At 33.7% G+C, this 19431-nt stretch overlaps 1 protein-coding gene across 2 annotated transcripts in view; it reads left to right on the top strand.

The window, feature by feature from the left end:
* CycT (Cyclin T) overlaps positions 1-19431 on the top strand; it is a 39856-nt gene that overhangs the window by 9619 nt on the left and 10806 nt on the right. For both annotated transcript variants that reach the window (XM_089235142.1, XM_089235141.1), the window contains 6 exons: positions 102-227; positions 1696-1756; positions 4988-5050; positions 7313-7358; positions 16244-16334; positions 17620-17692. In XM_089235142.1, coding sequence (XP_089091268.1) covers positions 102-227; positions 1696-1756; positions 4988-5050; positions 7313-7358; positions 16244-16334; positions 17620-17692 — 460 coding nt within the window. The remainder of the gene's footprint in view (positions 1-101; positions 228-1695; positions 1757-4987; positions 5051-7312; positions 7359-16243; positions 16335-17619; positions 17693-19431) is intronic.

Genomic DNA, 19431 nt, shown 5'->3' with positions numbered 1-19431 from the left:
ATTTCTTGTTCCATTGTGAATTATTGTCAATATGTGTATGTTTCCCGATTCGAGTATTTATGTTGTGGCTAAAATATCTCTTTTCCCATTCATGATATTAGCAAGTAGCAGTAACAGCTCTTTTCCTGGCTGCGAAGGTTGAAGAACAGCCTAGAAAATTGGAGCATGTAGTTAGAGTAAGCCATAAGTGCCTGCATAGAAGTGACGATATGGACCCAAAAAGTGACGTAAGTGACACCTTCAAATTCATTAGATAGGCTAACTAAGTGATCGAGAATGTTCCAAAGGATGCATGAAAAAATTATTTTGGCACGGGTCTTTTTTTCTTTCACTGATTTAGGAAAATTGGATGTACAGTGGAACCTGCATGAACTGGAATGTCGAGAGACTAATATTTCTGTTTTATAAAGGTGCACATCGAAGCACCAATTAGCAAACAGATTATCTTTTGATTCCGTTCAAGACAGGTTTCGCTATTCAATTTTCTGGTTAAATGTATCAAAGCATAAACTGTTCACATGGGGGTTCCTGTAATTCTGAATGCTTTAAGATTATTTAATTATGAATTTAGAGCATTAGAACTCGTCTGAAGGAAAAAAAAATACAATTACGATCTTACTTATTAAGTTAAGATCATGGCTTATTTGAGCAGTTTTAAAATCGATTTTGGTTTTAGTGTTTGCTATTTATTAGGCTACAAATTTTTTTTGATTGAAATTCACCCTTTGAATATATTTGCGCATTAAAGGACAACTGATGAGAAGCAAAGGTTTTTTTTTTTTTTCATGTATATAGCATTTTCCGTTATTTTTAAGGGAAATTAGTTTATTAAAACCCATGCTTAAAAAGTTTTTTGCAATACAATTCTTACATGAAAAGCTCCCATAATTGATACTATTAATATTATTGACTTCAATAGTAATAATAGAAATATGGAAGAAAATAAATAGTGGAAACTACATCAGCATTGTTGTTTCAATGATTGATAATTAAATAACATCCTAACAATATTTTTCTAATTTTTTTCCCCCATTTTTATCAATTTCTGCGGCAAAAACCGAATTTTGCTTTCTGTGAACATCCAAATAAGAAATTCTGCTAACAGCCATTTGTATTCTTCCTCTAAATTTGTTAACTTTCCCCATATCACCAGAGACTTATCATATCACTAGACCCCATATCACTAGAGGGGGGGGGGTGCAGGGGATCATTTCTCCACCCCCCCCCCCCCCCCCAAAAAAATCAATTTTAAGTTTTTAAAGTTTTTAGGTAAGAAAATATCAAGTTTATATGCTATCCTAATCAATTTCTGTTGACTTAAAATTATTTCCGTAACATATTGTGATAATCTGCATGTGGCAATATTATTCATGATTCCAATAAGCAGCATCTACTGTAATAATTCTTTTTCCATCAGTATTGTGAACAACTGTGAATGCAGCAGATATTTTTTTTCATTTTTCGTATCAACAGAGTTTGACCGACATTAGAAAACTGAGACCTTAAAATTCTTCAACTTCGTCAGTGATAGTTGCATGTCGTTGTAATAGTATTGGTCTTTTGTCCAAATGTTGATAATTAATGATTTTATGTGTAATTTTGCCGATGACTTTTCTTTCTGAGCTCACTTCGGCATGATATCTAGAAAAGGTCTATTTCCTTTTGTTTACATTTTTTCTTTTTACTACTTTTCAGAATTTTTTGCAAAAATGTGGGGAGCTAGTTTTTAGTGAAAATATTATGCTTCAAACTTTAGGTAAGTATTTATATTCCAAGATGTGTTATATGATGTATGTTATGATATTCCATTTTGGTTCCAGGACCATTCACATCTAAAGTATCCAATAATCTAATGTATATTTTACAGTGGGTATTTTTCTTTAATCCCCCCCTTCCGTATGATTTTTGTAGCTGCAAATTCCAACCCTTCTAAATTATTTTAACTTTATCCCCCAAAGTCTTAATTTTTTCAAATCCCCGAAAATGTTCACTGTAATTTCACAAAATTGTTACTCTTCCTTATTTTTAAAAAAAATAATACCCATAAAATAAAGCTTATGACACATTCCAAGTTCAATTCTGTCACCCAGGATCAGCAAAATACCACTAACATAATTTCATTTTTAGCAATGATGAAAGTTCCAACTCTGAATTATACCTTTTTGTTTCAAAAGTAATTTGTTAGTCATTCCAAATTATTTTCTTCAAAATGAAATAAGAGGTAGCTTAAAAATCAGAGGTATGTGGGTTTCCCAGAGGCGCTTAATTTTTGACTTTTCTCGTGTTCACTGGTTCAGACATAGGATGTTCAGTGTTTTCATTATGCTTTTACTTCATAGATGAGTCTGCTATTGACCACACATGATTTTGAATTTGTTCTTGTGAAGGAGTAAAAGGTAGTTATTGTTAAAACTTTAATTGACATTCATTGAATTATCGAGAAATTTTTTGAAGGGCAAATGAGACCCTGAATGTTATTACATGGCGAAAAATATATATTTATATTTTGTCGGTATTAAAAAAAAACCATTTCGAGAAACCCACCATGTTTGTATGATTTACATAGATTTGCACAGTTAAAAAATGTCATTTATTCAGACCTGCCAATTCTCTGGATTTAGGCTCAAGGCTGGGTTTTTTGTCTTTCCTCCGGCTCTCCAGATTTTAGCAGAAAATTAGATTTGGAAGAATTTTTTTTAATTCCTTTTGGACCAAAATTTGTTGAGATTTTCCCTGAGATTTCACGATGTGATATTAATGCTTATGGTTGCTATTGGGGAAAACACTAACATGTAATAGAGAGCAAGCAGCCATAGATCGCGAAACCTACCCACTTGGTTGAAGGCGTTGCTTCCGCCAAGTAGCCATTAAAAAATGTCTTGGTGATTGCATTTAAGCAAACTGGTAATGAGGTGACTTTGCAGATAATGACTTTGCAGCGCATAATTGTATCTGAACCTTGAGTTACGTGCAGAACTGCAACAAGAAAATTGTTTGTGGTGAAATAAATTAATTCGGATATATATAATGAAAATTCTGAGAGATCAGGATGGTGCCTAAATATTTTTCTCTAAATTTTTCTAACTCAGATAAAATGTATTCAAAAGTGTTCTGATCCATCAAAAATAAAACCTTTAGCTATGTAACCAGAACCATAAAGTTTTTTTTAAATCAAACCCAAACTTTCAGGAGTTAAAGTCATGTGCTTCTCTTTTTCTTCAATTCCTCACTGGTGATGAATATTCCTGCTTCATTAAATTAAATTCTGAAATATTTTTAAAAGCAATAATAATTGAAAAATGATCTGGTTAAGAGGAGAAGATAGCAGTCATTCTGAGGATTCATTACTGTGGACGTGTTTTCCACTTGTCCAAATTAGCTATTTTTGGGAACTTAAAACTGCAGAATAACTTTGAATTATCATTAAATACAAATGTCAATAACATTATTGTATATTAATATCACTTTATACAAGACAACCTGTCATGTATAGCAACAGACCTACAGAATGCCTTCATCTGGCTGAAGATTTTAACAGGCCAATTTTCGGGGTCAGGCTTATATTAGGAGCATCTTGAAAAATCAAGCTGTCTTATTTTCTGGTTAGGTCTTATTTTCTGAGAACTACTTTTTTTCTGTTTCACTTGATGGTGTTCATTACCAATGTTCAAGAATCCCACAAAGCTAACTTCTTTTCATTATGAGCTAATGTTATTTTTGTCTCTTGATATTTCAGTTATGAAAGTCTGATGTACCTGTATAAAACGTATAAAAAAAGTAATGCAAACATGTAAATATTTTTTGAATGAAAATTCAGTTTACATACATTGGTTTAATTCTTCACAGAGGCTTCAATTTATTTATCCGAGGATTTGTGTGAGTGTGAAAAATTATTGTGTATTATAAATAAGCAATAATTTCTTTGGATATATTTATCACATACTATGTATAATGCATATATTACATATCTAAGTTCATGGTTATATTTTGTGTTTGCGATTTCTTGTAACATTTTAATATGTGAATCTTGTACCTTATGCTTACATAAAAAAGGTAGCCAGAAGAATTATATATATAGTATGAAAAACTATTTTTGTGATTCCAAGATGTTATCACATTTTTGCTCCCAAAAAAATCTTTTGAAAAATACTTCAAAATAACTGCACTATGTAATTTTTGGAATAAATAAAGTAACCTTAAAATAACATTTTATATCTGAAAGCAACACATTTTCTTTGAAAATATATAATTTTCTCCAAAAAAACCTTGGTTTTTTACCCGGAGAGCAAAGTTGACTGGGGGGGGGGGGCACTTTTTCTCTTAATTGGTTAAAAAACTCTTTTCAAACAAGAAAATTATCTACAATTTTTTGATCAGGTCCGTGCTCTCTCCCCCCCCCCCCCCACACACACACACACACACACGCACGCACAGAATCTGTGGATATGTGGATTCCAAAAGTTGGCATATCTGTTTATTACTTGCCAACTTAATTTTTTTATCATTGTTCAAGAATGTGCAGCAATATGTCTTCTCCACACCTGACATTTCCCTCTAAAATGCAAGGGTCAAAAATTGTTCTTGCTTTGCTTGTCAAGACATAAAAAGTATGCATGCCTTTCAGCCATTCTGCTGGTAATTATAGAAACTTTATGAACATTAGCTTGCAAGTGAAAATTAATGTTTAGGAGTTGCTTAGAAGCATGAATGCAGAAACGAGCGCAAAATATAAAATGCCTTTACTTGTAAAATGTAGAAAAACCATGTTGCTTGAGAGCAACATGGCCAATTAAAGAGTTAACCATTTACCTCAGTTTGAGTGAAAGGTCAGCTGAAGATGGCTTTGCTTTTTCTAAAAAAGTTGAAGGCTTCATTTTTTATTAATATGAAAGTTTCTCTATTGTCTATTTAAAAAATGATACCAATGAATTTTGATGCGGTTTTGACATGTAGTGCTTAAGTCTAATGAAATTTTTTATTTCTCTAGGATTTGAAATAGGTATAGATCATCCACATACATATGTTGTGAAATTATTGCAATTGGTTAAAGGTGAGTCTTTATCACAGGTGCAGTCTGTATTTGTTTAATCTTTTCTTTTATGAGTATATATACAGGTATTTTTATCTGGGTGGAAGAGAGGAAGGCGGAAAAAAAATTGATTGACACAAAAAACTATATTCTAAACTCGCTTGAGCTTTTTTACGAACTGAAAAAGGAAAAAAATTCTTCTTGGATTGTAAAATTGTGTTGCTTTCATCTAAACTGTAATGGAAATATGGAAAATAAAGGATTTTTCGTTTTGGCGTCTGTTGGCAAAATTTGTTCAAAATTTTTATTTTATGTGCAAAATTTGGTTAATGGCCTTTCTTATGTAAATTTTCCTTAGAAACATAGATGCAAAACCACACATTTTATAATTATGTAGTACACGAGTTTATCATTAAAGAGTTACTATATGGGATCATCAAATATATATACATTTGGTCATTTTCGTTCATTCAGCATTGTTTGCACAAACATAGAATTTTTGAAACACTCGGATTATATTAAGTTTGATGAAAATATCATTTGCCTTTACTGGAGCTGTTGAAGGTCATGGAGTCCAGTTATTTGAATCTTTGAATAAACAGTTATTAACAGTTATTGCTGGGACATTAATGGCCCCATCATCAGTTACTGTTAAATATCTAGCGTAGCCTACTCTTTCTTATTGTCTGGTTTTCTCTGTTAAAAAAAGTCATGGTCATGTGTGGCTGTAGAAATCTTGTTTCTAATGTCAGATTAGTTATTAACGTGTTAGTGTAAAATCAAAATTTAAAGACCTTGGTTTTAATCATTATGTGCTTATGATGATTGTGGTATATGATTAAGTTGATTCGTTGTTTGTGTGTGGCAACCAAAGATCAGGGTTACAATCGCAGCTAGGACTTGGAACCCTTTAAGTAGCCATTCGGAATGCCCTTTAAGTTTTAGGTGTTTATTTCAATTGATCTTGACACATACAATTCTTTCAATTAATGAAATGAAACTAACCTGAACAACTTTTGTATGTAGATCAGTTTTTTTTAACAGCTTAACACTGGGGGGGAAAAATAAGTTTAATATACACACAGCATAAGTTTAAAAAAATTGTTTGGATTGCATTGTTATATTAGTAGTCTTTTTGGAACACAGACAGGTGCAACTGATTTCAGAAATTGGGTTTATTACATAAAATTTTCAGATGTTTTTGGCTACGTTTGTAACAAATTTTTTTTATAGATTTTATGTTCAATCAATTTTGTGTTTTTGTTGTTTTGGTATTTAGCATTCTTTGTATGAAAAAAAGTGTTTTGCATTTCTTAAAATAAGTATAGCATCATTCTGAAATAAGATTTAAATTGTATGTAGTGTTTACACTAAAAATATATTTATTAGAAATTATTTGCTGAATGCTCAAGATCAATTCTGAATGGGTGGAATGCTATTTGATTAGCTGGTATTTGAAAACAATATTTGGCAGTATCTTTAGACTTGCTTTTGTTTATATAGTACTTTTTTTTCTATTGCTTTAAAATTTTGTTTTTCAAAACGGAAAATAATGTGTTTTTTTAAATTAAAATAAGTTCCATTTTTGGGACTAAAATATTTTTCAAAAAACTACAATAGTGCTTATTCTGGGAAATGCAATACAAAAATAAAATTATATAAATGGAGCACTGATTAAATTAGGTGGGAAAATTGTTAAATTTTATGTTGTGATCGTTTTTTTTTTGTATAAAACACTTCCACCATGTTGGGCGTGAATCAGAATTATATGTTTTAGATCAGATGAACCGCCCCACACACACACAAATATTGTTATCTGAATATGTTGAAGTTGTTTCTTAAGTGAAACATATATATATATTCTTTATTGATATCATCCCATACCCAACCAATTTCCACCTTTAGTATTAGAAAGCACATTTAATACGTAAAATTTTAAGAATTGGTTGCAGTAAATTGCCTGTCTCTTTAATCAGGGAATGGGGTTTATATAATTGAAGAAAGGGGAAAAAAAATTCCTAGTTTTCTGTGAAGATTGGTTCGCTCTGTGTTCATAAGCATGTGATTTTTGAAAAGTGATTTATGCTGACACGAGCAACCTACATGACAAAAAAAAATGAAATAAAATACTGCTACTGTTGACAATATGGAGCAGTTTATGACATTTATCTTCATTTTGGCACAAGGGTAAAAAAATGTTCTTTGCTGGCTGATGTAGCGTTAATATGCTACACTTGAATGTGATGTTTGAGTTCTGTACTGAACTTTGGAATGATTTTCCAGCTAGCAAGGATCTTGCCCAGACATCCTACTTCATGGCTACCAATAGGTAAAGTAGCTGCTCTTTTTATTTTGAATGCTGTTTGTATGAAATATGTATATTGTTTTAGTTGCATAACAAGATATGTAACCAGTTCTTTAAGGTATCAACTAATCTAATGTGTCTGGTGTTTACTCTTTGTCCCATTCAAACAATGCTGTATGTAGTGGTGAAGTTCTTGTGTGTCTTGTTGAACTGTTTGTATTTATTAATCTTGTGTGTATGTGTGAGTATGTTACTTAATTTTTAAAGAGTCTTAAACCTGGGATGAGTGCAAGTTGGGCAATAGTTTAGTATTCAGATTTGTGCCTATTAGAAGTTGCTAACGTGTGACGATGTAAAAATAAAAAAAACCCTAATGGAAATGTTAGTCAATGTTCTAAGTCTAGAGTCTTTACAAAGTGGTCGGCACACTTTGCCCAAACTTGATACACTGAAAACTTTTCCAAGTGATTTTCCAGTTGCTAGCCATTTTGTAAAAATAATAGATTTTGAACATAGACCATAACATACCATAAACTTGGGCCACGTTGTAACAGTTTTTGTAAAGTTTCTAGGTGAAAATATTAATATATTTTTTTTAATGTTATTGGTCATGATCATTACTCATCTTTTATTTATGAATGAGCCTTTCAGTTAATTATTTGGACATAATATTTCACTCATAAAGTTAGCCCCTGCTTACAATTTTTTGACAAATTTTCCACTATTATAGTCTGTTTTGACATGTCAGTTTTACTTTCAAATTGTTACTTTAGGGTTCAGAAGGAAAAATTCTATAATTTTGGTGGACTTTTGGCAGAATTATTCATGAATTTACATTAGTTTTAAACAAACATACGAAAACACAACTCAAAGTAAATACAAGAAAATAATGCATAAAAACCAAAGATTCAAGATGCATGCTTTTAATAATTATTAGAGCCCGGAAGTTCAGGCAAAATGCTATAAATGGCTTTTTTTTGCCTATTTTCAGGTATTTTTTTTGTAAAAATGTCTTTTTTTGAACTTTTCCTGCCATATATGCCCATTTTAACATGGTTTCAAGTTTATTAGTGAATTTATGAGACCATAATCTGCAAAACTTAGAATTCTGAGCATTGAGAACAAAAGAGAGAGAATAACTGCTCTTTTTAAAAATTTTCAACTCGGAGTGTGTTGCCCTGCGTTAACTTTGCTTTGACTGGATGGTGTATTAGACGTGATTGATTTTAATTCACATAAACGCAGCCCATGTTAGAAAAGCAGAGGAAAATTAGAAATTTGTTTCCCCAGACATGCTTCACATATCATCGCTCAGATATTGGACTGCATTGTATATGTATAGCTGACCTATGACTCCCAAGTGGTCATCAGTTGAAGTCATGCCTCACGCAAGGCGGGGTAGGAGCAGACATTGTTCTGAAGGCTCATGTTGTTTTGATTTTATTTTTTACACCACAAATGCATTGCAAGCAACCATGGTTGCTTATTTTACATGCATATTTAGCATTTGATTAAATTGAGAGAGGTGTCCCAGGTTTGAATCTCGTATATGTGGTGATTTAGAAAAAAAAAGTGTGAATTTAAATTTTTTTTGGCGACAAAAGAACAAAGTAGCTATGTTTCAACTTATAATAATGATTATTCCAAATAATACAACAAATAAATGAATTATTCGCAACTCGAAGGAGCCCCGCAGATTGTTTTGTCTACGGGCTCTGAGTCTGGTAATGATGACCCTGAAATTGACTTGAGGGTCCACTAACATTTTATTTTGTGCTTGAAATCAATATAACTTGGATAATAATGTAGTTATAAACTACAATTAAAACAGACTGAGTAAGCGCAACTAATTTTTCAGCTGGTTTTTTACCCTTAATATCTAGCATTTTTATTTACATTTTCTTTCTTTTTTAAATGTCTTTTTTAGTGTCTATTTTATGTATTTTTAGTGCATTTTTGCCTGCCTATTTCGACCATTTTTAATGCCTAAATTTCCGGGCTCTAATAATTATACTTCTGCTGGCAACCCATTTATTTCAGGAACATCAGAAATATCTCACTTCCCTCCTTTTGGAGTTTTTATCCCTTTCACTATTTCTTTGTCTTGGCACCAGATTTTGTTCTCATTAGGTCATCTCCAGTGTTTGCCTGATTTATCCATCACTTTCAGTAAAATACCTTGTTTATCAACTATGGTAATCATTCCTGGATAATATTTAGCCATATAAATCCCCCCACCACCACTTTTTCATCATCTTACCCAGTTGCAGGAATAACATTGGCTTCTGATCCAGAGTCTGTTTCATACCAACTGTTATCTGGTGCTATCTACACAACAACCTTTGCATAACTTTCACATAAAGAATCAGATGTTTGAATAGTCTAACGAGAGTTATTTTTGGCACTTTTGTGTTAGATGCAGAAGATGCTGGGACATTTGCACCTGATAAACTCCGTAAATCGGACACAAAGATGTACTTCTCAGGAGTCACATAGATTCTTGTTTTTCAGTCGTTGATTGGGACTCTAATAAACTGTTCACTTACATTTTTCCTTTTACAGATGTCTTTCCTCTCTTGAATGTCCACACAATCAATTTAGAACTTCTCTATTCAGTGGGTGTATTCCAGCTTTCTTAAATCTGGAAGTTGGGTTTTTCCCTGGATTTTCTTTAACTTTCTTTTGTCATAAAGTTGTACCAAACTTCTGTAAGTCACACATATTTTGTACCAAAATACTCTGTACCAAATTATGATAAATTATGTATACAAATAAACTCACTTTCACATTTGCATCTACTCTTTCATATACCAGCACAAAGTTTCAACACTTTTCTGAAAATCACTTAATGTGCATTGTTTAAAATAGCTTTAATGGACTGTTCCAGTGCATGTCAACAGTCTGAGAGTCACCAATAAATGAAAGAAGCTTCTGGGCATACTGCTGAAATGTTTTCTCCCTCAACCTCTTTAAAAAGCCAGGCAAATTCGAAAGACTGTTGACGGGGCTTGTGCCACTAAGTTGTCTCTGTTTACAGTATATACACTAAATGTACACTCGTGTGCAAAATTAAGAGAATTAGCACATTATGCCAAATTTCTGAAATTTGGTATGAACACAGTTATATATAACAGAGAAAGATGTACCATACAAAAGTCATAGTACACACTCATGATTGTCAGTAAAGCTCGTCTTTGCAGGAATGTCCAAAATCCATGTTGCATGATCAAACTGAAAATGAGTTTAATATGGGGTATGGTCCCCTCTCACAGTCAGGTAGGGCACACAGCGCAATGGCATGCTGGACACGAGGAAGTTAAGGAGTCACTGTGGCAATCTGTGCCACTCCTGCAGCAACACAGTTTTCAGTTTCGGGATGGTTCTCGGAGGGGGATAGCAAGATGCAATTGTCCTCCCAAGAGAGTCCCAGACATGTTCTATAAGGTTTAGGTCAGGAGATCTGGCTGGCCAAACCATATGCTGAATATCCTCACTTTCCAGATAATCATTGACCAGGTGAGCCTGATGTGAGGAGCGTTCTCGTCCATGAACAGGGACCAAAGGTCAACTGCGCCCATGAAAAGTCGAACATAGGGCTCTAAGATCTCCTCTCTACACCACCTAGCAGTCACATACTTGCGTGACCCTCTGCCAAACACATGGAAGGATGTATGGCCGTCCAATATGATGCCTACCCAGACCATGACACCTCCACCACCATAGTGGTCCATTTCCCTGATGTGGTATCGGGTACCAGGCTCTCTCCAGATGAGTGTACGTCGAGAATCAGTATTCAGACTGAATCTCAACTCGTCTGTGAAGAGCATGGTGCTCCACTAAAGTCTGGTCCAAGGCTGATGTTGTCTGTACCATGGGGGGGGGGGATGTTAGTGGTATGCAAACAGCTGGTCTTCTGGCATAAAGCCCTCGGCCAACAGTAAACCAAGAAAGTGCCAAATAACGGTCCTCGTGGCTCTTCGACGACCTTGTCCAGGTTTTCTCGATATGGATCCAGTGTCCTGAAACTGTTTCCACAAATTGCAGACAACACTGGGCGTAACATCGAGCTCTGTAGCCACCTACACTTCTGATTGCCCTGACTCCAATCTGCCGACGATTCTCCATCTCATTCTGTCATCCATACATTTGTGGCTACTCATTTTACCTGATAGCTTATAAAATTTACCAAACTCTTGCGAGAAACACAGCAAATGTCTGCAAGGAGTACGAGGACACGAATTGTGGAAAACGCCACTGCCCTTATCATCCCCTCCGTGGTCACAGCTCCACCCACACGCACGTGTACATTCAAGTATTTGACACTGAATATTTACATACATCTTCAGTGGTTCAGTACTTTTTGTGGAAATAGACACAATGTGCAAATTCTCCAAATTTTGCAGTATGAAGTTATACTCAATCAAAATGAAAGTTTTCATTAACTTTCTCCTTCATATTGTATGATGATGTAGTTAGTATGACTACTTTGCATGTTGTTGGGTCAAAGTTTGATTCCAGAAACGTCACAATTTACCAGTGTTTTAAATATAGATGACATAGAACACAAAATACATACTGTTTAAACATCTGTGAGAGTTGCTGTTGAAAATTATCCCTTTCATGGATTATTTAGTCATTTAGATTTTTACAGAGGTGAATAAGACTGAGACAGCACATCAGATTATCCTTAAATATGATAGAACAAATATCTTTAGTGTTTTTTTTACTTCCTCGTTTAGAAAATACCTCATTACATAAAAATTAGTTGAGTGGGACTACCAGGTCAAGTTTTTAGTTAGTCTTCAGGTGAGAACTTTCGAGAAGGACTTACATAAATTTTATTGTAAAAATATATAGTTAAGAGTTAAAATATAAGGGTGCACCTTTTCAGACCAGAACATCAGCCTCCCACTTATGAAGAAGCAATCAGTTACATATTGCACATTAAGGCCATTGAAAGCTTTTCATATTTGATAAAATTCTTGTTATAAGTTGCGATGTAAACTAGGTGATTACAAGTTATGTAAATTGGAAGAATATGCATGTTTTTTCTGCATAGCTTACCGGTTTTTACGTGTGGTTCTATCTCCATGTGAAAGCTATATTTATTTTGATGAAGAAATACTTTTGTTAGTTAATCTGAGGAAATTGGTTAAGTATATTTTATTTGTGATTAATTAAATTTATCAGAGTTGAGATAAGAACCTTCTCTCTCTGCTCGTCAACATTCATGTCAAGTTCATATTAAATCTTTTACATTTTGTCTTTCGCACCACACAATTCTGTAAAATACAGTGATACCTCGGCTAATGAAGATGATTCTTGTTCCAAAATCATGTTCATTAGCCAAAACATGATTTCTTATAGGTTTCCATGGAAAATTGTTTGATTTGTTTCATCTTCTGCTGAAAATTTAAAGATAAGTTTTTAAAAACACCAAGGGGAATGTTATAAAAAAAGACAAACTGATTCAAGGCTGAAATGAATAACTTCAAAGTTGGATAAATGAGAATTTACAGAAAGATGCTCATTTATTTTCCAGTATGTACCAGGGGGTGTTTGTAATAAAACTTTCCGGATAAACACCCATCCTCCGGGAATGTTTCGATATCTCTCTGACATGGGAAGCAGGGTGTGTCCGGTCTTTAAAGGTCAAAGTATATACCAGGGCTGAACAAATCTAAAAATATTTACTTGCCCGAAAAACGTTGCTTAGTTTTCTTACTATACTTACGTACTTCATTGCAAAAAAAATTTTTCTTTGTCAAGAAAAAGAAAAATAGTTATCCTGTAACTATGATGTAACATTTATTTGCACATTCAGGAACATAAATCATTTCTACCTATCCAGTGATGGTAATCACTCTCAGCAAAATTTTCCTCGATGTTTCTTTTTGAGTAAATTTTTCACACATTCAAAATTAATGTGCTGCTATCGATAAAAATATGCAGATAGTATGGAAAATTAAGGGCATTGAACTACATCAATTTTATTTGTAGTTATTCCTTTGTTTAATGAAATTTCAGAATTTTCTACAACAATAAGAAATCCCCCCTCCCTTCCCAGAGTGGAGCAGTGATAGCCTCCTACTCTAAGGCTGATATTACACTAACCTTGACAAATGTAACCCACGTGAGCATATAACTTTTATATATAAAGTAACCTAATGAAATTTCCTCTTTTCATAATATTTTTCCCTCGCATTCAAAAGAAATGTTATCTGTTGATGAAAATATTTAGAAAAATTTAATGAGAAATTTTTTGCATTTTTCATTTGTTTGAACTCTCAAAATTTCCCGTAAACCTTGAACAATTTCCCTAATTTTTTTTGCATGTGTTGGACAAAAATACATTTTCGAATGGAATTTTTAAATGGCTTGGTCATGTTGGAGATTTGTTTATCCCTGGTATGTACACAACCAGCACCAGCTTAAGTCTGTTTAAGCTCATGTTGACACAACCAAATCAAGTTTGTAGGTTTTCCCATCTATTTGTGATTTTGTCAGCTCTTTTCAGTGTCTGATACATTGCAGATGGAGAAGATAATCTAGAATGTCCAGACTGTTCAGCTTGATGCTAAGAGTTTTGCACTGAAAGAATACGTGCTCGGAAAACATAGGCTCCCTTTTTTTTTCAAAGCATTTTCTATTGGCTGAATCTTTCATTTTACGTGAAATGGTTCAAAAAAATTCAGAAATTTTATATTATTGCTTATGCATTCACATCAGTGAGAATGTTCGTAAGCCGAGGCATCACTGTATTTTAAAAATTTGCAGCATTTATATCTCTTTCAGTTTAAGAGTGGTTTCAATTCAGCTATTTTCCAATGATACACTAGCTATTTGTGCCTATTTCTCTCTACATTGATCTATGCTGCTTTTTATTTTGTGCAGATTTTTCTGACCGATTTTTGGTCATCATGACTTACCTCATCTAGCTTCCATTTATGTTTGTTGCTGATTTATGTATTGATAGCAAGTGAACTATTCTGTTAATTCTTGTCAGTTCCCCTCCTCAAATCATTACAAATTTCTCCTTATATATAATGAATTTTGCAAAACCTTTATTTTATATCAGTGTTATAATATCCCTCCCCCAAAGGAAATTTTTTTTATTTTTTTTTTGGAAATATCACAAAATTTATTCATATTAAATAATTTCATATATCCATATAAACATCCCATCATATAGCATAATCCCAATGATGTTGAACATGTGTATTCAATATCTTCTGAAATGTATGGATAACAACAGCACAAAAGCTTATTTTCATTGTGATTATAGTAACTTGTGCATAGTCTTCTTTATCTCTTTATCAAAATTTATGGTCTTGTTTATTCCAACAGCTTTTTTTAACCCCTATCCCTTGTGATGATAAAATGTAGAACTTTGTGTATTTGCTTGTGAAACAGATTTAGATCACAGATCCCATATTTGAGATGCTGCAGGAGAGCTGTAGGTATTAGGATTCATCATCAGATGGTAAAGTAACAACACTCTAAAAATTCCTTGCACTGGAATGGTACATGGTGGTGTTTCTTTGTAAAAGTACAAATGATTTGCTATTTGCATCGAGCAGCAGAATTCTACAGGTGTGTCTACATGAGTGTCCTATGAGTGGTTTGCTAAAATTTTCTGTCGGTGTATACAACTGTCTTTTGACATTTCATTGTGAGACGAACAATGTTCACATGACAAATGCCAAACTTTGGATGACACACAGACTATAGATGCATCAAAAGGGGGCTTGTGTTGTGTCTTTTCCATTTTGTGTGACAAAGGCTTGGGCACCGGGTAGAGTGACTGGGTTGCCTACGGAGAAGGGACAGAATAAGAGAAAGGCAAAATTTCTGCATATTTATTTATGTGACAGTTAAAGTGAGTAATCAAATTTAGACGTATCTCAATAGTATTCAAGATTCTTTTAGATAGGTATCTGTAAATTGATTGTTAATACCAGGAGTTGACTAACATGATCTGGATATTGGCCATATTAGAAAAAATTTTGTTTATAACAATGCTAATATATCCTTCCACTTACGAAATAACCCAGCAATTTGTACTATCAGCCATTGTATGAGGTGCTGACTTTATGGCTCGTGACAATCAGCTTTGTTTTATGTTAGCCAATACAGATCAGATCTGACATTCATTCTGTTTCTGTAACATGATTTTCTTCATGTTATAGTGTGAATTCTATTGTATTTATATCATCTATACAAAAATAAATAATGAAGCTTCATGTATTAAGCCGAGTTTTATTTTCAAAAATTGGGGGAAGACTGTGTCAGCCGCAAGTTCTTACATGAATACATTCACATGAAATTATCATTATCAGATTTGTCTTTGGAATAGTCAACAAACAATACTAATGTCGTCTATTTTCTTTGTGAGCTGCTCAAGATATAATGAAAAACAATTTTGCTACGAATCAAGGCAGTGGGCCTGGTGCCCAGATAGGAAGAGACATTGAAACCGAAGTGATATCATTAGATTCACTTTTGCTATGTGCATCTGTCGATAACATTGCTTTTGACATGCATTGCATACTTTTTGAGATATAGCGGGAAAAAATCTGTTGCGAATTAGGGCTGCGGGCCTGGGTGCCCAGGTGGGAAGAGATATAGAAACTGGAGTTGTCATTTGGTGCACTTTTACCATCTGCATCTGATGATACCATTACTATTTACGTGTGTTACATACTTTTTGAGATATGAGCGTTTAAAAAATAATTTGCAACATTTTGCAAATGCTCCCAGTCTTCAGATGATTTAAAAGATGTATTCATGTCAAAAATTGTGCTTATGTATAACTTTCTTTTACTGGTATGTATTATCAGCTGAATACCTGTTTATGTGTCAGAGAGAAGAAGAAAAAAAGTCTAATAATTAACATTTTCATTTTGTAGCTTGCATCTCACAACGATGTGCCTACAATACAAACCAACTGTGGTTGCCTGTGTGTGTATTCACCTTGCTTGCAAATGGTCTAATTGGAAGGTGAGAAATTAAAAATTTTGTTTCTAATGTCAAAGGCTAGGTACTAAAAATTTAGTAACGAGTGAAGCCATATATTTTTCGTTGTTTGTATTGGGAAATCTGTTCATCAGCATTAGTAGTTGAATCTCTCTTACAACCGATTTTGATGATGAAAACAAAAAAAAATTGCTTGGTAACGCTGGTTGGATCAGATATTTGCCTATAAAGTACTAGGGGTATCACAAATTTTAATTTCAGATTCATTTTTGTCAGAATACTTTGGCGCTCTGGGTACAATGGAGATGGTGACAACATGACTACACAGAAAAAGATTGATACCACAGGGATTAGGGTGGCAATGTTTCAGTGAGATATATGTGTGGGTGGAGCAAAACATTGATTGCTGCCATTTAGAACCGGCAATAGGGTGCACATGATTTCCTCAAAGGAGGGTTCAGCTTTTTTCTATTGAGGTGGGGGTCAGTGGCATCTTAACGTATGGGCCCACCCGGGCATGGCTCGGGGAGGGGGGGTGCTGGCTCAAGATCAAGAGATTAGGGTGTCTCCGAAAAATGAGAAGTAATGGAATTTTTCGAAAATTCGCCATGTAGGGCCCCAAAAAAATCATTTGATTTGGCCCATGATGCTCTTAAGACGGCCCTGGCAGGGGTATGTTTTTTTATTGCAAGAATTAACCATATCTTGGCATAGTTAACCCCCCCCCCCCCCATTTATATGCCAATGGGTTGTGGTCTAATTAGCCCTTGAGTGCAGAAAATGTCATGGTGCAACAAAAATGATCAAGTAAAGAAAAAACATTTCATTGAATTCTGTCTTCCAAGGTTGACACCTAGCCTGATCTCACGTTCATTTGTTAGATGACATTTTAAAGTATGAGGTTGCATCTAAGGTATTTGTTACAGTTAGCTCATTGTGAATAATTGGAATCTGTTTAATAGATGCATCTGTTAAGTAGAATCTTGGAAATTTCATGTGGCTATATTGACTGGTACCCCCCCCCCCCCCCCCAATGAATATATTACTAATATATAATTCATAATAGCTTACTCTAAGGTGTACAATGGTTAAGAATAAAACTAGTTAATGTCATATTCAATTTCTTGTACATTAATGAAGGGTTTGAAGCATCATGCAACCAAACCTTTACTTTCCTCCAATGGGAACATCACACATTGTGTAGTTTCATTTCAATGATGAAAAAATTGTTATGTTAATATTATGTCCATATGATAAGTTTAATTTGAAAAGAAAAAAAGCTAATCAGCTTTTTTTATGTGTGTATCAGATTGAACCATGCAGTGAAGGTAAAGAATGGTATTACTATGTGGACAAGTCTGTCACTCCAGAATTGCTTGAAGGTTTGTTATTTTAAATAGTAACAGGTTTGAATTTAATCATGCAGTTACATACATGCATATGATTGTGTCATTCATCCCTTTTTAACTTTTTACTTTAATGATTGCCTGTCATGGCCCTTGTAGTTGTAACAAATTGCCCAATTGACGTGGCTGAAAAAATTTACCCATAAAAAATAAGGATGCCAAAATACCCAACATAAAAGCATATATCACCAAAAAAATTTAATAATGGATTTGGGGTATGTGATAATTGTTGTGTATGGTAAGTTATATAAACTGTGGCTTTTTTGCTTTGAGAAATTATTGTACATTCTCATCGGTCTTGTATATAAATCACTGATAACCATGTATGTATTTGTGGTTCCCAAATTTTTCGAAAATTAACCCTCTTTTGATAATTTCATCTGTGGTCCCCCTCCTTTCCCAATCCTCTATCTGCCATAATCAAATGAATCAGTTAATACAAAGCCATCAGGGCACAGGGCCCAATGATATACAAATGCAGACCTGCTAACTTTGCAGATTTAGCCCGGGAATACCAGATTTTGTAATGTTTTCGGGGCTTGCAGATTATGAATTCATATTGTCAGGTTTCAATTATTGCCATCGACATGAAAAGAATAAAAACTTTAAAAAATGAAAAGAAACATTGAGTTTGCTGTTTATTCGCTGCCAGTGTTTTTTTCTTTTCTTTAGGAAGTGACCCTCATTCATATGAAAAATCTCTTGTGGCATTACATCAGCTAAACTCTGGGTGCAGTACCCTGTATGAACAGTAGCCAAAGCCACCTATCTATGACCATAAACATGCCAGCCTGTTGAAGTTTTTTTTTTTAATGTGTTTCATCGTTAAAAAGCTGGTAGATAATTCAATAGATATTAGCCATATTTCTCGTAGTGAAATTTACATAAAATCTGGATCTGCCGGAAAATATTGGACATCCCCAGTTATGGGCAAAATTCCCTAATTTATTGCTGAAAATTTCTAATGAGAGGGAAATTAGTAGGGGGGGGGGGGCTTCTATAAATCTTGGTTAATTTAAATGATTTCACAAAACAAAATTTTTAACATAATGATAAATTTATAGCATAAATATTGAGTAAACAAAAATTCAAAAAAGCATCTTTGAAAAAAAATGAGAATTTGCCTTAGAATAGTTGGACAGAAAATGATAACAAAAAATACAGAAATGTCCCATAAAATATGTGTAATATGGTCACCTTATGTATTACTTATGTTTATTTTTATTATGGCCACGAAAAAATTTGGCGAAAGTATATAGCTATATACTATATAGCTATAAGTATAACGCTATAGTATATAGATTTATATTTTGCAATTTAATTTTTAAAATGTCAACAACATTTCTCAATTACTTTGCATTTTTGAAATCATTTTCAAATCGACCAGATTAGCACATGAGGCCAGCCACAGTTTGTTCACCTGTGGTGCAGCCTTCCAGAATTAGTTCTAAACAGTACGCGCTGGTTCGAGTTTATCTGAGTGAATGAAGTGACAGTTGGTGCTGTAAAATGAAATAAAAATTACCGCTTAGTCTGTGGCCTATCAGTTTTCATAGCAGAGAAGTCAAATCCATCAAATATGGCATACCATTTTTTTCTCAATTTTAAATGAAAAATGTGTTGTGTGCGTGTAGAAACTTGTAGGGAAAGAAATCATACCAGCAAACAAAGTACAATCGAGTCTCAGGGTGAAGTTGCTTCATTCTACCAAAACA

Source organism: Pholcus phalangioides, unplaced genomic scaffold (assembly GCF_987345545.1).
Source record: "Pholcus phalangioides strain wild (caught in Gottingen) unplaced genomic scaffold, Ppha-v1.0 ptg000008l_1, whole genome shotgun sequence".
Lineage (NCBI taxonomy): Eukaryota > Metazoa > Arthropoda > Arachnida > Araneae > Pholcidae > Pholcus > Pholcus phalangioides.
Note: the sequence above shows the minus strand (reverse complement) of the source record. Positions and strands in the feature narration are given on the sequence as shown.